This window comes from Ictalurus punctatus, chromosome 17, assembly GCF_001660625.3.
Source record: "Ictalurus punctatus breed USDA103 chromosome 17, Coco_2.0, whole genome shotgun sequence".
NCBI classification, from domain to species: Eukaryota; Metazoa; Chordata; class Actinopteri; order Siluriformes; family Ictaluridae; genus Ictalurus; species Ictalurus punctatus.
In genome coordinates this window covers 3,165,895-3,185,894 of record NC_030432.2, presented here as the reverse complement: position 1 = coordinate 3,185,894, position 20,000 = coordinate 3,165,895, and the positions used below count along the sequence as shown (strand labels likewise).

The window sequence follows — 20,000 nt, the reverse complement described above, 5'->3', positions numbered from 1 at the left end:
CCTGCAAGCAATTGTGTGTGTGTGTGTGTGTGTGAGAGAGAGAGAGACAATATGTGTGTGCATCGTGCAATTTTCATTACAGAACCAAAACCCAGACAACCCATTTATTTATCTCTCTCTCTCTCTCTCTCTTTCTGTGTGTGTGTGTTTGTGTTTTGCTCTGTATCTCTCATTCTCTCTCTCTCTTTCTGTCTTTCTGGGTATCTGTCCATCTCTCTCTCTCTCTCTCTCTCTCTCTCTCTCTCTCTCTTTCTGTCTATCTGGGTATCTGTCCATCTCTCTCTCTCTCTCTCTCTCTCTCTCTCTCTCTCTCTCTCTCTCTCTCTTTCTGTCTATCTGGGTATCTGTCCATCTCTCTCTCTCTCTCTCTCTCTCTCTCTCTCTCTCTCTCTCTCTCTCTCTCTCTCTCTGTGTGTTTGTGTTTTGCTCTGTAACTCTCATTCTCTCTCTGGGTATCTGTCCATCTCTCTCTCTCGCTCTCTCTCTCTCTCTCTCTCTCTCTCTCTCTCTCTCTCTCTCTCTCTCTCTCTCTCTCTCTCTTTCTGTCTATCTGGGTATCTGTCCAACTGTATTTCTCTCTCTCTCTCTGAGTTTGTGTGTGTGTGTGTGTGTGTGTGTGTGTGTGTGTGTGTGTGTGTGTGTGTGTGTGTGTGTCCTGCTCTGTATCTCTCTCTCTTTCTCTTCCTTTCTCTCTCTCTATCTCTGGGTTTGTGTGTGTGTGTGTCTTGCTCTGTCTCTCTCTGTCTCTGTCTATCTGAGTATCTGTCCATCTCTCTCTCTCTCTCTCTCTCTCTCTCTCTCTCTCTCCTTCTGTCTATCTGGGTATCTGTCCATCTCTCTCTCTCTCTCTCTCTCTCTCTCTCTCTCTCTCTCCTTCTGTCTATCTGGGTATCTGTCCAACTGTATTTCTGTCTCTCTCTCTCTGGGTTTGTGTGTGTGTGTGTGTCTTGCTCTGTATATCTCTCTCTCCCTCTCTCTCTGGGTTTGTGTGTGTGTGTGTGTGTCTTGCTCTGTATCTCTCTCTCTCTGTCTATCTGGGTATCTGTCCATCTGTATTTCTCTCTCTCTCTCTCTCTCTCTCTCTCTCTCTCTCTCTCTGGTTCTGTCTGTGTTTGCGGTGTAATAAATAGGATTAATGTTGTTGTATAGTAAGGTATAGAGACATCACCCTCTGGTGGTGAGCGTAATCCAATACCATTTATACACAGCGGAATGAATAAACAGCTAAAGACACAGGAAGTGGAGGAACAGACACAGGAAGTGGATTGGGAGTTCAGAAATCGAACTTCATAAAACATCAGAAGTATCAGGAATATTTTCCTCTCAGCATGTAGCGCAGTTTCATTAGATTTCTAGGCTTATATTTATGTAGAGCTTCAGATCGCAAAATATGAGATTACGTTGGAGGAACGCACAAACTCTCAGTGTCACACAGTCTTATATAACAAACAGAACCAGTGTGTGTGTGTGTGAGTGTGTGTGTGTGTGAGAGTGTGTTACACTTCGACGACTCCATTATTTCTCAGTGACACCAGGCATTAAACTCAATTTCCGAGCTCTGTGACCTCCGACCGTTACAGCGCAGATAATAAACACTGTTTATTATCGTTTCCACGTCGGTCTGACCTTTGACTTGTGAGGTCATCACCACTCCTCCTACTCAATAACATCCCCATAGCATCATTCTGTCTCTCCATCTCTCTCTTCATTCCACCAGGGCGATCAGGCTGTGGTTTTACTGTCAACCTTTAGGCCCTGTCCCAAACGCTACGGCTGGTTACTAGTTAGTGTGCTTACTAGAACGTCCTGTCCTAAATGACTGCTCCTACTAGCCATTTTAACGCTTTACAGTTTAGCACCAGTTGCTATGCCGACCCCCGGTTTCACTGACTAGCTATCAGGATCTCGGGTCTTTTTGTATGAACCGTCCCCAAACGGTTGCTCTAGTAAGTACACTTCTATCCGAAACAGGCGTTTGGGACACAGCTTTGATCTGTATTCAATTCCACTTCACTTTCTGCTCTTTCCTCTCCTGCCTTCAGCTGTTCAGTAACTGATGATGATGAATGTGTTCCTGTGTGAGAGAACTGAGAGAGAGAGAGAGAGAAATGGTTGTAAGAGCTACCACGGTTTTGACTAACTGAGCTTCCTCCCATCTTCTTCCTTTTTCTATTCCTCCCCTTGTCCTCCCTCTCGCTTTCTTCTTTCTCCTTCGCTCTCTCTGTCTCCTCTTTTCCTCCTCTTATAATCCTTCTCCTCTTATTTCTTCTTTCCCTGCCTTCTTTCATTCCCGCATCCCTTTCTCCTCTCTTCTTCTCATCTGTTCGTTCTCTATGCTCCCTATTCGTGCTTTTTTTCTCTTTTCTACTCTAATTTCGCTCATTTCTTTTCTCTCACTCTTTCCTATTTTTCTGACTTTCCCTCCTCTTTCTCCTGTCTCGTGCCGTAAGCATCCCCCTGAACCCCCCTCCCTCACCGTTGTGTGTGTGTGTGTGTGTGTGTGTGTGTGTGTGTGTGTGTGGTGTGTTAATGTGTGTGTTTAACTGAAGAAACGCTGTGAACCTGGCTGTGCTAAAGCTGAATGAACAAGGCCTGTTGGACAAATTGAAAAATAAATGGTGGTACGACAAAGGCGAGTGTGGCAGCGGGGGCGGAGACGCTAAGGTTAGCCGCCGTTTTGCGCCCGGAAAGAGCGCTAACGGAATAAAACGTGACGTAAAAGAGACTTCTGCCATGACGACAACATAACACACACATATACGCATACACATACAAACACACATAAAACCGGAGCAAGAAACGTTCGTCGTTCGGCCTGAAGGGGGCGCTGATAAACAGCTGAACCAGGTGAGTTTCGATAGAAATCTAGCTAATGTTACGCTAGTACGTAGTGTAAATAAAAACAAGACACAGGAAGTTTGCCGCCAAAGCTAGCTAACCCTAGGTGAACGATAGTGGTCACGTGACTGAGCTTCCTATTGGCTGATCAAATGTACCTTGAGCTTCACTTTGAGCTTCTAATGGTTTCATAGAATAAAGCAAAGGGTTATAAAATGTTAGGAAACAATTTGACATGATGACGACTGACCTGTGTTTGTTTCTCTAACATGGCAGAATGTGCCTTTTACACGGTGACAGAGTGACGTTCCACACACACACACACACATACACACACACACACACACACACACACACACACACACACGTCTATAGCACCTACAAACACACACACACACACAAAAGTCACTAGAAACACACACAGCGTCTTATATGAGCCCTGTACACGTGTGTACTGTGTAACCGTCGCTCTGTCACTTCCTGTTTGTGTGTCCTGTTGTGTCTAAATAACATAAGATAACATGGCGTGTGATGTTATTTATGTTATTCCCTCGGTGAAGAACCCCAGTAAACCTCGCAGTATTGAAACTGAGTGAAGCAGGAGTCTTAGACAAACTGAAAAACAAGTGGTGGTACGATAAGGGCGAGTGTGGACCCAAGGACTCGGGAAGTAAGGTCAGTCTCTACGACCACAGGAAACAAACAAAATATATATATATATATCTTTTAAATAACTAGATAATGATACCCTGAGGGATATAATGCACTTACGAGAAGAAAGATAGAAAGAACGAAGCTAAAAAAATACAAAATTTTTTTTTTTTTAAAGAAGACGACCAAGAAATATACGGATAATGATGAATAACGGGGGGGGGGGGGGGGGGGGGGGGTGTGAAAGAGTGAAATAAATCAAAGAACAATACGGATAAGGAAATGAACAAAGAATGAAAGAAAGCATTGAAAAAATTCAAATGAAGTGTAAAAGAAAAACAGAATAACAGAAAGAATAAACAGTGAAGCTGCTGATTGGTCGGGTGCTGTAACGCCCAGTATGACATCATAAGTTGGCAGTCGGAATTCATTTTTGTGTGTGAGAGTGTGTGTGGGAAAAATATTATTATATAAAAACTATTATTTTCAGAGACAAAGCATCCGAATAGCACATTAAATATATATCAAATAAATAAATAAATAAATAAATAAATAAATCGCCCGTCCTGTACCGTACAAATAGAATTATTTCTAAAGCTACTTAAAACATGCAACTCCCATTTAACATAATATAACTGATATACAGTGATTGTACTGTCAGGAATAATTAGATGCGTGTACAGTAGAGTCAATAGGCTGATCAAAGGGTTATAAGATTAATAACATCATAACAATACATTCATATATTATAACATAATATCGTTCATATTTGATCAGAATAATAAAATAGATGAAAGCTGAATTTCAAACGATTCAGAAATCAATCAAATCTGTGTAGGAGATTAGATTAGATCCTTTATCTGTTGTACGGATTATTAATAGGTTTTCTGAAAGATCGACATAATGTCAATCATAGTTCGTAAAAAAACAAGTTAAACATCCGGGTATTAAATTTGCCCCGCCCCCTGCACTTAGCACGTATATTTAATTAGCTAATTAAAACGTTGACTGATGAACTGAAACACACAGTATTGCACGGTATTGTGGCGCTTTTTACTTTGTAAACATCAGACTTTTTTTTATCTATCGAGGTGTCGAGGGTTACGGTTTTGTCATGTACGTCGTCACCCGACTGAAACGTTAATTAATTCGTTAACCGGCGGAACAGATGATACATGTTTAGATTTCTAGATCGGATTAATATGAGATGGGATTATATATTATTTGAATTATGAACTATTCCGAGCCTGTAATCGGTGAGTTAAAACAATTACAATAAAACGGTATTGAAATGGTAATTACGGTAATGTAGGATAGACCTGATGTCATAAGACTTTATGTAAAAAAAAACTGTAACTTTCACAACACGTCCCAGACACTCGTCTTTTTCCCTCTCTCCTTCCGTCTTCGTGGGACACTCTCAGGATAAGAGCTCTCAGGCGCTGAGCCTGAGCAACGTAGCGGGCGTGTTCTACATCCTGGTGGGCGGGCTCGGCCTCGCCATGCTGGTGGCGCTCGTCGAGTTCTGCTACAAGTCGCGAGCCGAGGAGAAGAAACGGGCGGAAGAGTGGAAGCAGAAACAAGCCGAATCGGCTGAGCTGAACTTCAGTCCGGTGCCGAGCCCGAGCCCGAGTGTACAGAACTTAGCGACCTATCGAGAAGGGTACAACGTTTACGGCTCGGACGGCATAAAGATTTAACGGGTAAGAATTAGCAATTCTCACAAACGGCCTCTTGTTCCGAATTGTGTGTTTATGACATCACAGTTCTGGTGCGTTCTGACTCCGCCTCTCATCCCCCCTATCCTCCTCTAGAGTTCGCCTTCACCACAGAGACTCCTTAAGGCCCGGCTGTCAAGGGACCGCCATTTATGGATTCCGGCCCTGCCCATGCCATGGAGTTCCCATAGCAACCAAAAAAATCTCACGCTGTGCCTTACTTACTGCTGACGCGTCGAGGAACACGCTTCCTGCTCAACCAGACTTCGAAAGAGCCTCTCACACGGATCGTAAAAGAAGTACAAAAACATATAAAACACACACTGAAACAGTGCGTCCGCAGGAAAAGGGGCGGAGACGACGCATCTACGGGATTTCTTTGACGCCTTAATATGATGACATCAACACCAAAACCACACCCGCTGAGAAAATGACCAGAAGACCAGAAAACTGTCAGACTGTATACAGTTCCTGATGTATCGACATGTTTCCTTTATTCAGTTATGACATGTAGTCTCCTGAGAACGCACCCTCTGTCCCAAAAGCTAGCATTCCTGACTAGAACGTCTGCCATTTTAAGCTCTGTCTCAAACACTCCAACACACAGAATTCTTGATAGCGGTTATATTATGTTCCGAGTGTTCATCTGGTGTGAGAGTATATGAGTGAGTGGGTGTATTATCCATATGACCGTATACATCAGGTTTAAAAATGAAATGCAGTGCTAAGTGTGCTAATCACGTACTCAAACCACTGACTAGCAGACTGTTAGCTAGCAGGAAATCAGCTAGCCGCTGTTTATCGTTTTTGACACAGTATGTACGTACACACGTCCCTGCTTCCTCAGAACACTTTTATCAAACACCAGTGTTTGGGATCCACCCAGATAACGTAGCTCAAATATGGTAGCATATTAGCATTGCTAATTAGCCGTTTATTTAAAGCAGAAAAACACCACGTAGTCCCATAGTTTAATGTTTGGTAATTGATAAATAATGATATATTTGTAAAAAAAAAAAAAAAAAGAGAGAGAGAGAGAGACAGAGAGAGAAAACGGCGGGGGGTGGGGGGTGGGGGTCATGACAGGAAGTAGAAGAACACCACGTGCACATAAACATCTATGCTTTGACCCCGATGTAAATAAGTGTAGACACACAGATCCCACCTGTTTTTAGGTAATGACTCGTCGCAATAATGAATATAGGACAACACAAAATCTTTTATATGCACACTTGTAAAAAATGAAATGAGTGCATAGAATTATAGAGACTTACAAACTAAAAGAACACCACAGTGTGTGTGTGTGTGTGTGTGTGTGTGTGTGTGTGCGTGTGTGCACGCGAGAGAGAGTCCATGGCGTCTGTTCTGTTAACACTTGACTTCCAATACGCTTTTTATCGCGTCCCCTCTTTGACTGAATCTGAATCCACTCCGCCATCTTAACGACCGGTCCACGTGATCAGCCTGAGCGAAGTTTATTAGATGTGTTTATTAGAGCACAACTTACCCAGAAGTCATTGCTGCAATCGAACGCCGCTTCCTTTTTCCAAACGGCGGATGAAGGTAACCCTGTAGCCTAGATTCCAGAAACGTGAATCTTTCGTTCATTTATCTTCACCGTGGATACAGAGACAAACCTAGGAACATTCAATCAAGTCTTAAATAAAGTTGTGTTTATTTGCTGGTAATTAGCTAGCCTAATCAGCTAACTAGCTAGTGAATGCTAGCACTGCTAACGGCCGGTCGTACGCTAAGTCACTCTCCAGCGTTTGCACTAAATTGGTCGTAGATATTTAGCAGCCAAGTTCCTGGAGTTAGAAAAGTAGAACGTTAGTTAGCAAACTAGCTAATTAGCCGGCTGATATGACTCCATATAGAAATACGCTGTAATTCCGTTCGGCTACATTGTTCTAGCTTCCGAGGTTTACGCTCTACACGCTCTTCCCCTTGTACTACAAGTGTACACTTCAAGTGGCCTAGTACATTCATCCTAGCGCTTCAGACTGAGGTGAAGGACCTGTAAAAGCGTATTGGGACACTGTGTACATGTCCCTAAGGAAAAGTTTGTTTTATTTCTGTTTGTTTAGGGGGTTTTGTTGATTTTTTTTTTTTTTTTTTTCATTTTACCTTTGGTTTTCTTTCATCGTTTGCTCAAGAGATATAAATAAAGATGAGTTTGAATAATTAAAGACAATTTTTTGCTGTTGATGACCTGAAACCTCTTGTTATTGTGTGAAAATCTGATAGGCCTGCCTGGGGTAATGTTCGGCAAAAATGATTGCTCGTGTGAAAGCAGGGTGAGTTAGCTAATTAGCATTCGCTAATTAAGTGAAAAATGTAAAAGAGCTAGCTTGACGGCTAGCTTGTTAGTTATTTGGGTCCTAATATACACAACAATAAGGAAGTAATAAAGGTCTATTTTTATAATACTTATTTTTACACTATATTTCATCTAGGGAAAATCCTTCATATTATAGCCTATGGTAGATATTTTTCCATAAGAACAGCACGTGAATTGAAACGTGAAATTCGCGAAACGGTCGTAACGGTTTGGAAGGCTGTCGCCTTGGCAACAAGGGTTCTACTCGCGAGCTATAGTGCTGTAATCCATAGACACATCGATACATAGACGCCGCATTGGCCCGAGTAAAACTGCGCTGTAAACAAACACGAGTACACGTCGGAGCTGCGTTTTTTTCTGGATAAAAAACACGAGAACGTTTACATTTCTCAAAGGATTTCAATGGTTTACGATCTACGTCTCAAGTTATCTCGAGAGTTAGACTTGGAAAAAGGTATTGTGGAAACTCACGCTCGTCAAGCATAGGGACGGCTTATTTATCTAGGTTAATAAACACCGAGACGCCCCTAATGTAGTATAATTTAACGTTTTGAGGGGTTTTTTTCATTCTGGAAATGGGATTTTTCTGTCTTCAACCCCATCTCTTAGCTTTTCTTCTGCTCCAGGTCAGAATTCTGTTAACAAAAGCAGAATGCAGACTGACTGCCAGTGTCGCACTACTTGGTTTGCATTAGCAATAAAAGGATATACAGTATACTCCAAAACAATTACAAATATAATTATAAGATGGATCCGGTCAAACTTTTACAGTGGTAAAACATTTACGTTATAATAATAATAATAATAATAATAATAATAATAATAATAAGCGTCTATGTATGTATATATCTACGCTGTAGTCAGCCCTGAGAGTTTAGATTGGAACAGACCCGCCTGTTAGGTCCCGCCTCTTTTTAGAGAAATACTTCCGGGTTTGATTCTGCGCATGCGCAAACAGACACGCGCTCTGCACTTCTGCTCAGTTTAATGAATGATGTGTATTTTAAAGTAAATATTAGAGATGTGTATGCTGTTATGGGATAATAAGAGTCAGCTTTATCATTTAAAATGCGCAAAAAAAAGTGAATCAAAACAAACTTTAATGCTCGGGCGCGTGCAGGACCCAGTGATGAAGGATTGCTGTTGTGCTTCGGAAGACAGGATTATAAAGGACTGAACGCGCGAGCGCTGTTGTTCGAGCCGGGTCATGGAAGGCGTGCGCTGGGCGTTCCGGTGCGGCGCGTGGAGCCCGAGCCGGGCGGAGTGGCTGCTGGCCGCGCGCTGTGTTCAACCGGAAGAGAGAGACAGGGTCGGTCAGTTCATGTTCGCCAAAGACGCCAAAGCAGCCATGGTGAGATCCTCATCATCATCATAATAATAATAATGTATCTGTCACTATCTGTCACTGTCTGTCTCTCTCTCTCTCTCTCTCTCTCTCTCTCTCTCTCTCTCTCTCTCTGGCTGGCTGTCTGTATATTTATCTGTTGTTCTGCCTGGGCTGTCTGTCCATCTACATATACAGTGCAGTCAGTTAGGTGGTATTGATTTGTGTGTGTGTGTGTGTGTGTGTGTGTGTGTGTGTGTGTGTGTGTGTGTGTTAAGGCTGGGCGTCTGCTGATCAGGAAGCTGGTGTGTGTGAAGATGGGTCTGCCATGGGACGGGTTCCGCCTGGACCGAACGCCCCGGGGGAAGCCGTACCTGGCCCACCCTTCCTCAGGCTCAGGCTCCGCCCCCTGGAGTTTCAACATCTCTCACCAGGGTGACTTTGCCGTGCTGGCGGCGGAACGCGGGAGACAGGTGGGAGTGGATGTGATGAAGACCACCAGACCAGGTAACCATGAGAAATGAGTTCCCGTGGCTGTGTGTGATTGGCTGCTGCTCTTTTATGACATCATAACGCTCTCTGCTCCACAACAGCCGGTACACACACACACACACACACACACACACACACACACACACACACAGTCACTCTGGAATGTATTTATTATTTCCTGCTGATAAATCAGATCTTCGCATTGTTCCAAATGTGTATTATCCGATTCTGCAGGATTCTAAACTGAAAATGATTTACAGACCGGCCAAAAAGATTTTCCTTTAAGTTTACATTTGAACTACGTTTACTTAAATGATTTGGTAATCGACTATAAACGTTCATATAATTGTTCTGCTCGATTACGGAAGTTACGTGTTCCTCAAACTGCCATCTTTGCTCACTACCTAGTGTAGCACGTAACGGTGTATCCCAGTATAACACCATCTGAGATTCAACTACAGAACAAGAGCGACCCGGATAAGTGTCCGTCGGGATTCGGAACTAATTACGCAGACTGATCTCACTTTTAGGACGTAGCATGTTAGTTTTTAAAAAATATATATTTAATTAGAAAATTGTTAGATAATTAAAAGCATGTGGAAGGAAAGTAGACTGTAAACGATATGCATCTATTCGAGAATCCTTTATCGACACCGAGCGAGACGGGACAAAACGTTTAGGAAATGCGTGTTTTGCCTCGTCTTCGGCGATTAAAAGTTAGACATTCGAGTACAGATTTTTTTTATTTCAAAAATTAATTTATTTTTTTTTTAAAACAGAACGGGAAAAACGCTGATTTAAAAGCAGCAAGTCACCAAAATGATTATGTTGGCTATAGAAATTCATAATCAAGATGATTCATTTTAATTGTAATTTAGAATTTATTCATGGCTATGGGAAACTCCGATCTTGTATTCTTGTAATTTAAAATGGAAATAAATGAATATATAGTAAAAACATTATCATTATTATGATTATTACTCTGATGTGCAGTTCCACTAGTGGCCACTGAGTGTCAGTGTGAGTCCACGGTGTTGCTTTGTAATCAATCAGGCCTTCCCTTATAAGGAAAGCTAACATTGATGGTGTGTGTGTGTGTGTGCGCGTGTGTGTGTGTGTGCGCGTGTGTGTGTGTGTGTGTGTCAGGCAGCAGCTCTGTGCAGGACTTCTTCCACGTCATGAAGCGCCAGTTCACCGATTTCGAATGGTGCACCATCACGTCTGCGCAGTCTGACTGGGACCAGCTGCACCTCTTCTACAGACACTGGGTAACCGTGGCAACACACAAACCGTTGTCCGTGTAAGCCCTGTCCTTACCCTTGATTATCACACCGTAAAATCTCTCGCCATTTCGAGAACCGAACAAGGGTCCGTCGAGTGCTTCATTAAATAGGTTCGTTTTCATTTGTACCGATAACCGACTGCGCTAATACACACTCCACGACACACACTACTCCGTCTTCAACAAGCAGTGGTGCTTCGTTTTGCTGCGGCGTTTTTCAAAATTTGCGTTGCAGCTTCCAGAGTTTTTCCTGGAAAACTACTTGAATTGGCGAAATCGTAATCGCACGAAATAGTTCATTTCTCCGATCACGGAATCCTGGAGGATTGTTGAGCTAACTCACTAGTGAATCTGGCTAGCTGCCTAACACCAGATAGCTACAGCTTAATTAGCCAGCTGTGCAGTTCCAGTAGTGGCCACTGGGTGTCGGTGTGAGTCCAGTGCTGGCTCAGTAGGTGGCTTGTTTAGCTGATGTTGCTGAACTGTTATATCGTGTAAGAAACTATCATAGCAAGTTTTTTGTTTTTACAAGAAAAATACAAAAATTTCGCACACGGTTGGTTCCGTATGACGTATTTCGTAAGAGGCCGCTACGATACGGAAGGAGGGGAAAAAAATGGTGTGTGGTTTAATTCTAGAAACTGCAGCAGCGCATTCAAGCAGCAGTTTCTTGTATTTCATGCGATCACTTGGATTTGTTGGAATGAGAAGAAGCTGGGAAATATTTATAATTGTGTGTGTGTGTGATGTAAAATGAGTTACATGCTGATTGTTCTCATGCTGCTCACTGTTGCCATGGTAATGTAATATCATCACTCTCACACATGACTCAGTGATGGGAGTGTGGTGTTGTCTCACATGCACACACACGCACACACTTGCACACGTACACCAACCTATTGATCAGGAAGTCTTGTAGTTAGAGGTGTGTGTGTGTGTGTGTGTGTGTGTGTGTGTGTGTGTGTGTGTGTGTGTGTGTGTTAGGCTCTGAAGGAGAGCTTCATCAAAGCGATCGGCTCGGGGCTCGGCTTCAACCTGCAGAGGGTGGAGTTTCACATTTTGCCCAATCAAATGCAGGAGGGGCGTGTCTTCTGCCAAACCAAAATGCATCTGGACGAGGAGGAAGACGAGGACTGGACATTCGAGGTGAGGACAGAGAGAGTGTGTGTGTGTGTGTGTGTGTGTGTGTGTGTGTGTGTGTGTGTGTGTGTGTGTGTGTGTGTGTGAGAGTGTGATTGAAGAGACGTAGAGAGAGACAGACTGTGATAAGGGGTGATGGATGAGGTAGAACAGTATGCATTTATCATGAAGAGCTTGCGCATCCTCTCCCTCTCTCACACACACACTGTATGTAATAATGATCAACTGCAGTCTGTGTGTGTCAGTCTCAGGTATTTTATCTCCCCATTAACTACTACCACGTAGTGGAGCTGCCAATCATCAAGTGGCCCCGCCCACTTGTGACAGCTCATGAATATTGAACAGGTATCTTATCTAGTTTTCATTCAGTGTGGTATATAGGAGCGAAGGACAGTGTGCACACACACACACACATTCTCTCTCTCTCTCTCTCTCTCTCTCTCTCTCTCTCTCTCTCTCTCTCTCTCTCTCTCATACACACACACACACACACACACATACACATACACACTTTCCCAGACCATCAACCACTCTGAGATCTGGAGTGTTTTTTGTTGTTTCTTTTAACAATCTTTTTGATCTTGTGTGTGTGAGAGAGAGAGAGAAGGAAGGAAGGAAGGAAGGAGAGAGGGAAAGGGAAAGGTTATGTGAATGTGACACGTTGCACCCTTTAATCTCTCTTTCATGAAACACCAGCTTTCCTCTCATCCATCTCCTGCTGTGAAACTCTCCTCTCTCTGTTGGGGAGCACATCCCCCCCCCCTCCCCCTCTCCCTCCCTCCCTCTCTCTCTCTCTCTCTCTCTCTCTCTCTCTCTCTCTCTCTCTCTTTTACTGTGTCTCTTCACAGGGGGGGGGGGGGGGTTTGTTGTTGTTTTTTTTTTGTTGTTTTTTTTATTTAAAGAAGTTATTTTACGCTTTTTAAATACGAGACATATCATTTCATGTAAACGTTTATTTTCGGTTCGAAGTGTAAGTGTAAACACAGCGATTAAAACATAAATATTGGCATGTCTGGAGTATTGTTTTGGTGTACACACTTTGTTTTGTTTGTGGCCAGCTGGTTGAGATGGTGGTCAGGATTTAGTTTGTTATTTCGAACCTTTTCCCCCCCGGACGCTTCTGTCCTGTCTTCCACAGGAATGTTTGCTGGACGAGCATCATCACGTCGCCGTGGCGCTGGGAAAACCCGACGGCTCCGTGGCGAACGTGAGTGCAGGCAGCGTGCGAGTGTGCGTGGTGTTTCAGAACAGCAAAGTGCAGTCTCGTTTCACATGGGAATTTTTATTCGTTCTCACAGGATGCTGGGAATCCCGGAGAGGCCGCATCCGTCGGGTTCACGGTCCTGAGCTTCGATGAGCTGATGGAGGAGGCCACGCCCCTTTCAGATGAAGACCCCGCCTACTGGGAGAGTTTCCGGAGGAAACCGGAGGTACCACTGCGGCAGAGTGACGGATAGGAGGTGTATAAACTTTTGGGATAGATTCCAGATCCATCACAACCCTGACCAGGATGAACATGGATGAATAAATAAGAGTGTGTGTGTGTGTGTGTGTGTGTGTGTGTGTGTGTGTGTGTGTGTGTGAGATAAACCAAGCTGTGGAGTACCGTGTGCCTCTCTTGGTCTCTGCAACTCATCCTGTTTCCTCCTTTCTCAGTCTCTCTCACTTTTCTTTCTTTTTGTCACCTCCTTTTGACATTTAAGCAAAAACTGAGCTGTGTGTTTGTCTCTGACTTTTAGTGCCATGGTGTTTCTCTCTTTCACTCTCACACACACACACACACGGTGTACATAGACATGAGAGACAACAGACACACACTCAGTCTCACACAGAGAGAAGAGCTCACAAATGGGGGTCCAACCAAGACAGTAAAGTGTGTGTGTGTGTGTGTGTGTGTGTGTGTGTTTTCCCATCTCGTCTCTTCTCTTCTCCCATGAACTTTTTCCCTGTTACCACGGCAGCACAGCCTGTTACACCGAGGTGACTGGAACGTGAAGTGTTAGCCAACTGAGCTAATCTCGTACAGTCTGACGGAGAGAGTGATGGTGGTGTAGATTGAGTGTGTGCGTGCGTGTCGAGGCGTGTTTCACTGAAGGCCACGCACCTACTACCGCACTCACTTAACACGCAAGCACACACACAGTATGAGTGGTGGAACTGGGTGCAATACAGCGCTTGGGTTGCCAGAGTGTGTTTCAAATCGAAATACTATAAGTGAAATTAATGACTGAAATACACTCACACTTTCCACTTATAAACCTGGCAATCATGCAAATACAGGTCAAGCGCTTCAGATCTCATCAAACATCAGAATGGGGGGGGGTTAATGTGATCTCGGTGACTTTGACCGTGTCATGGACAGGCTGGATTGAGTTTTTCAGAAAATATTGATCTGGAAATTTCACACACGACAGGGTTGACACAGAATGTTCTCTCGAAATAAACCTTTGGCAGTAATTCGGCTCGTCATGTTCGGAGAAGGAAGGGTCGTGTGTGTGATCCCAAGAACACAATACTCACAGCGAAGCATGGTGGTGGGAGCATCAAGATACGGAGCTGCTTCTCTGTAAACGGTACTGTGTTGTTATACATCATCGTCGAAGGAAACCTGACCGGAGGAAAGTATCGCACGTGATGCCATAGAGGAGAACTTCATCTCGTTGGTCAAGAAACTGAATCCGGGGAGATGATGTCTGGTTTAATAAGACAACAACCCCAAACATACAGCCAAAATAACTCGAGAAGGACTTGCATGTCCTGGTCAATCTCCAGACTGGAATCTCACTGGAAATTTATGGAGGACTTTGAAACCGCGAGTCCATCAGGGAGACCTTCGTAACCTAAGATGATTTGCTAAATAATGATTTAATTCCTACCATAGGTGTCTCAAAGCTGTACTTGCCAACAGCAGTACTAATGCAACAAAATACTAATGTTAGTTTGTTTTGAGTGAGAATACTTTTTTCCTCTTATCATTTTTAAAATATATATATATATCTTTGTTTATGCTTATTAATTCACTTTTTTTTGTTTATATTTACAATGCAAAGTCTAAGGACATTATGTGTGTAAATTGAAAGTGGGTATATGTATTAAATAACAAACACAGCAGTGTCTGAATTTCACCTCGCTGTATATTTTGTTCCAGAACATCCTGGAACGTATGCAATTCCCATTGGAAGTATTAGAACAGCAACACCAATTTAAGGTTAAAAAAAAAAAAAATGTATACAAGACGATGGATCAAAATTTCGGCTTTCGCGCTTGATGTCAAACGACTCGTCTTTCATGTGTAAATGGTCTGCATTTGTAGAGCGCTTTCAAAACCGTAGCAGTTTAAAGCTACAAAGCACCCATTCATTCACACACACACACACACACACACACACACACACACGAATGGCAGCAGTGCTATTATGCAAGGCGCTTTTGGGAGCAGCTTGGGGTTCGGTGTCTTGCCCAAGGCATGTGGAGTCACATGGGTTGGGAATCAATACGCTCTACCACCTGAGCCATAGCCACCCCTGACATGTAACATTATACATGTGACTGATAGGTGTTTCTTGTTGCCCAGGTGTGACCTGTAAATTGATTGTTTAAGCAAATAATAGCTCTGAATGTCTACTCTTGGTTTGAGACCTCTTGGTTTCCCCTGTGAAGACTGCATTTGTTGTTAAAAAGGATAAACCAACATGAAGACCAGAGAGATGTTTATGGGAGAAAAGCGAGCCATTTTGAAGCCCAGAAAAGAGTGGAAATCATTCAGAACCGTTGCACAAACATTGAGCATAGCCAATACGACAATTTGGATTGTCCTGAAAAAGAAAGAAACCGCTGGTGTACCAACAACCTGATGTGGAACAGGTCGGCCAAGGTAAACAAAAGCAGACAATCTAATCGGGAGGAACTTCATCATGCAGCAAGACAATGATCCAAAACACAATGAAGGACTTCATCAGGGGGGAAAAGTGGAAGGTGTTAAGACTGGCCAAGTCAATCACCAGACCTTAACCCAACTTAGTAGCATTTCACCTCCTAAAGAGGAGACTGAAGGGAGAAACTACCAAAACAAACAACTGAAAGAAGCTGCAATACAAGCCTGGAAAAGCATTACAAAAGAAGAATGCAACAGTTTGGTGATGCCAGTGGGTCACCGGGTTGATGCACTTATTCTAAGCAAGGGATGCGCGACCAACAATGAAGCACTTTAAGGCTAGCTGTTCCAATACTTTTGTTCACCTAAAAATGGGGTTATCTGTCCCCAAAGGTGCCATGTTCTAAGTTGTTTAACACGTCTAGATGTAAATATCACGAAACGAAAAGCTGAAATTCTTATATCTTTTCGTCGCAAACCCAAAGGTCTTCGGTGTCGAACATAAACGAAAGGATCTGCCTTGCTGTTCCAATACTTTCGGTGGGAACCGTATGCACTTTTAGAACCCTCTGCGGTCCTTTATCAGTTTTTCTGTAGGATAAAACAAACAAAAGTGGGTCTGCGTCATGAAAATGTTTTGCCATTCATGACTGAACGCATATCTCAGTGATCCCTTCCTGACCCATCCCATAATATTACATTACAACACTAATCTGCTCATTACTCATTCATTACATCCTCATCGCACTCGGCCAATCGGATTAGGCCGCGTAATTACAGATGCAGCAGCAGATTGAAGGGACTGCAGTAATGAAGATCACTGACCCAGGAAGTGTGTGTGTGTACAGTATGTATATGTGTGGATGGTGGAGTCACACACTCAATTTACTAGATTTAATTTCCATATATTACCGTAATTTCTCTTTTTTTTAATCATCACTGCTCTCTGTCTGTCTGTGGTTATATTATGGACTTTGATCTGTGCATGATCCAACACACACACAAACACACACACACACCATGTCCACTGTTGTAATCTGTGTGAATGGTTGCCCAAGGTCACAGTGAAAAACACACCGTCAATAACAACCGGCAGATGTTGGCAATCAAACATGTGAATTAACACACACATATAAACACACAAACCCTCTGGGTGAGGACAACAAAGTCATGCCTTGAGGATTAGTAGTGGCGAGGTAATTTAAAAACAAATCTTTATTGGATTAGCAGCTTTCTGCTAACACACACACACACAAAACAGCGTGCGTACACAGTACACGTGTACTGGCAGAAAACACGGTGATCACACGTCATGGTCTCGGTCTCTGTTTATCCAGCCAGAGGAGTTCATCCAGACTTTGATATTCAAGACCTAACAAGATATAACACATAGCCGAAATGCCTATTATTTATGAATGACCTGTGAACAGTCAGAGGTGAAGCTGTTCCTTTAACTTTCCCACCATGGGAAAGTCTTCAGAGTGGAGGGCTTTCTGTTTCTCAGTAACATGACAAACTGATACCCAGATGAGGACGGGTTCCCTTCTGAGTCGGGTTCCTCTCGAGGTTTCTTCCTCTTAAAACATCTTAGGGAGTTTTTCCTTGCCACCGTCGCCACTCAGTGGCTTGCTCAGTTGGGTTGAATTCGCACCTTTAATATCTGTATACCGTGTTGATATTTCTGTAAAGCTGCTTTGAGACAATGTCTATTGTAAAAAGCGCTATACAAATAAAACTGAATTGAATTGAATTGAAAACTGCCTTTTTTTTCCCCCTTCCCCTAAATGTTTTATTCCTTAAGCTAACAGAGCATATCTCATAGTGTACACAACTCATATACGAAGCTAAATTGCTAGTTAACCTCATTTGGTCATCTTACATCAGACAATTCGATGGCTAGTCGTCTAACAGACTGTCTTAGTGAGCAAACGGTTAGACGGCTAGTCATATAACATGATATATTAGTGAGAAAACGGTTAGACGGCTAGTCATATAACATGATATATTAGTGAGAAAACGGTTAGACGGCTAGTCATATAACATGATATATTAGTGAGCAAACGGTTAGACGGCTAGTCATATAACATGATATATTAGTTAGCAAACGGTTAGACGGCTAGTCAAATAACATGATATATTAGTTAGCAAACGGTTAGACGGCCAGTCATATAACATGATATATTAGTTAGCAAACGGTTAGACGGCTAGTCATATAACATGATATATTAGTGAGCAAACGGTTAGACGGCTAGTCAAATAACATGATATATTAGTTAGCAAACGGTTAGACGGCCAGTCATATAACATGATATATTAGTTAGCAAACGGTTAGACGGCTAGTCATATAACATGATATATTAGTTAGCAAACGGTTAGACGGCTAGTCATATAACATGATATATTAGTTAGCATTTGGAGCATGTGGGGGGCTGAGTGACCTCAGAGTGACCTATAAATATTTTATTAATATCTCAAAAACCGTAGCAGCACAAACGGAAATTTTTTACGGCACAAACCAGCACAAACGATTCAGACTATTTTGCCGACGTTTTGTGTTTGGTTGGGGGCCAACTTCATACAGGTTATAACATGATATATTACTTAGAAAACGGTCAGACGGCTAGTCCTCGAACGGGCTATCTTTTTGAGCAGTTACAGGTCTAGTCATCTATCTTGGATGGCAAACGGTTAGGCGGCTAGTCATATAACATCCCCGTAGCAGCACACACACACACACACACACAAAAAAGAGACAGAGAGAAAAATACACTTTAGGTGCATGCGTAGTGTTTAAATATTCCAAGCACACAGTTCAGACCTTGCTGTTACCATGGCAACAGTCAGCCTGTTCTCAACCAGGTCCTCTCCATCTGTCGACCCGCAAGTTGACAGACACACACAATTTCTATAGCTTTTTCCCACTGTAATTATTTTCCATTTGTGTGTGTGTGTGTGTGTCCACATGGGTTCCTGGGTTTTATCCAACAAGGACACGCCCACTACACCTTACCCCAAATCTGATACACACTTTCACATGTTCACCGGATATTCGTTGGATATCATTAGATATAATTACAACTCTATGTGAGCGTGGAAACCTGCTTGTGTATAAATTACACACAGTTGTTGTTGTGTCGTGCTTGTCTAGTTGGCATTTTGCTGTCAGCAACATCATGTGACCTACAAGAGCCCTTCAACAGCAGGTAACCACAGGCTAGAGTGGCACTACACATTCAAACACACACACACACACACACACTACTTTCATCAAAAATTATCCACAGGCTATTCCATGCAATACACATACACCAGCACACACTTCCTCACATGCACATTTATTTATTTTATTAAAAGCATGTATCAAGCAGGGCGCACGCCTCGCACCTCCAGGGTCGGGGGTTCGATTCCCACCGTGACCATGTGTGTGCGGAGTTTGCATGTTCTACCCGTGCTGCGGGGGTTTCCTCCCTGAAAGACATGCATGGTAGACTGATTGGCGTGTCTAAAGTGTCCGTAGTGTATGAATAGGTGTGTGAGTGTGTATGTGAGTGTGCCCTGCGATGGACTGGCATCCTGTCCAGGGTGTACCCCGCCTTGTGCCCGATGCTCCCTGGGATAGGCTCCAGGTTCCCCGTGACCCTGAAAAGGATTAAGCGGTATAGAAGATGGATGGATGGATGTATCAAGCAGTTACAGTCTGTCTGTCTGTCTCTCTCTCACTCACACACACACATCAAAAAGCAGTATCAGAGTCATAACTGGGTGTGTCAGCTATACTTCATTTTATTGACATTGTGGGAAAAAAAAAAAGATTAACAGGTTTTTTTGTGATGTAATTAAGGAGAGTTAGGTTTGATTGACAGGTGTTGATGTGATGTGATTGGAGGGCTGTGTTTTATTGATAGGTGTTGGTGCGGTGTGTTAGGCATTAGTGTGGTGTGATTGGAGGACTGGGTTTGATTGACAGATGTTGGTGTGGTGCGATTGGAGGACTGGGTTTGACTGACAGGTGTTGGTGTGGTGTGATTGGAGAGTTGGGTTTTATGACAGGTGTTGGAGTGGTGTGATTGGAGGACCGGGTTTGATTGACAGGTGATGGTGTGATGTGACTGGAGGACTGGGTTTGACTGACAGGTGTTGGTGTGGTGCGATTGGAGGACTGGGTTTGACTGACAGGTGTTGGTGTGGTGTGATTGGAGAGTTGGGTTTTATGACAGGTGTTGGAGTGGTGTGATTGGAGGACCGGGTTTGATTGACAGGTGATGGTGTGATGTGACTGGAGGACTGGGTTTGACTGACAGGTGTTGGTGTGGCGCGATTGGAGGACTGGGTTTGACTGA

The 20,000-nt window shown here is 43.2% G+C and overlaps 3 protein-coding genes across 6 annotated transcripts in view; 2 read left to right on the top strand and 1 right to left on the bottom strand.

Annotated features, from left to right (window-relative positions):
- The window catches only part of gria4a (glutamate receptor, ionotropic, AMPA 4a), a 56,199-nt gene extending 48,784 nt beyond the window's left edge, over positions 1-7,415 (top strand). The window contains exons 14-16 of one of the 3 annotated variants that reach the window (XR_008398237.1): positions 2,550-2,664; positions 3,399-3,513; positions 4,914-5,047. Coding sequence is in view for 2 of the 3 variants with exons in the window: in XM_053687451.1 (XP_053543426.1) it covers positions 3,399-3,513; positions 4,914-5,189 (391 nt within the window). In the remaining variant the exon portion in view is untranslated. Of the gene's footprint in view, positions 1-2,549; positions 3,514-4,913; positions 5,193-5,303 lie in introns of those variants that run through there. The other 2 variants (XM_053687451.1, XM_053687452.1) reach the window with 2 other exon arrangements.
- Positions 7,416-8,476: 1,061 nt separating this feature from the next.
- On the top strand, positions 8,477-14,897 carry aasdhppt (aminoadipate-semialdehyde dehydrogenase-phosphopantetheinyl transferase). Its single transcript, XM_053687426.1, has 6 exons — positions 8,477-8,899; positions 9,151-9,379; positions 10,511-10,632; positions 11,631-11,792; positions 12,925-12,993; positions 13,085-14,897. The coding sequence occupies exons 1-6, from the start codon at positions 8,756-8,758 to the stop codon at positions 13,241-13,243; spliced, it is 885 nt and encodes a 294-aa protein (XP_053543401.1). The 5' UTR covers positions 8,477-8,755; the 3' UTR covers positions 13,244-14,897.
- A 4,522-nt stretch (positions 14,898-19,419) lies between these two features.
- Positions 19,420-20,000, bottom strand: part of gucy1a2 (guanylate cyclase 1, soluble, alpha 2) — a 30,571-nt gene continuing 29,990 nt past the window's right edge. For both annotated transcript variants that reach the window (XM_053687301.1, XM_053687302.1), the window contains exon 9: positions 19,420-20,000. This exon is cut by the window's right edge and continues 1,257 nt beyond it. The gene's annotated coding sequence lies outside the window, so the exon portion shown is untranslated.

Bases quoted from the DNA above. Each gene is read 5' to 3' on its own strand.
- aasdhppt (XM_053687426.1), top strand. From the start codon at position 8,756: ATGGAAGGCGTGCGCTGGGCGTTCCGGTGCGGCGCGTGGAGCCCGAGC. The intron at 8,900-9,150 runs GTGAGATCCTCA...GTGTGTGTTAAG, and splicing joins AAGACGCCAAAGCAGCCATG to GCTGGGCGTCTGCTGATCAG. The intron at 10,633-11,630 runs GTAACCGTGGCA...TGTGTGTGTTAG, and splicing joins ACCTCTTCTACAGACACTGG to GCTCTGAAGGAGAGCTTCAT.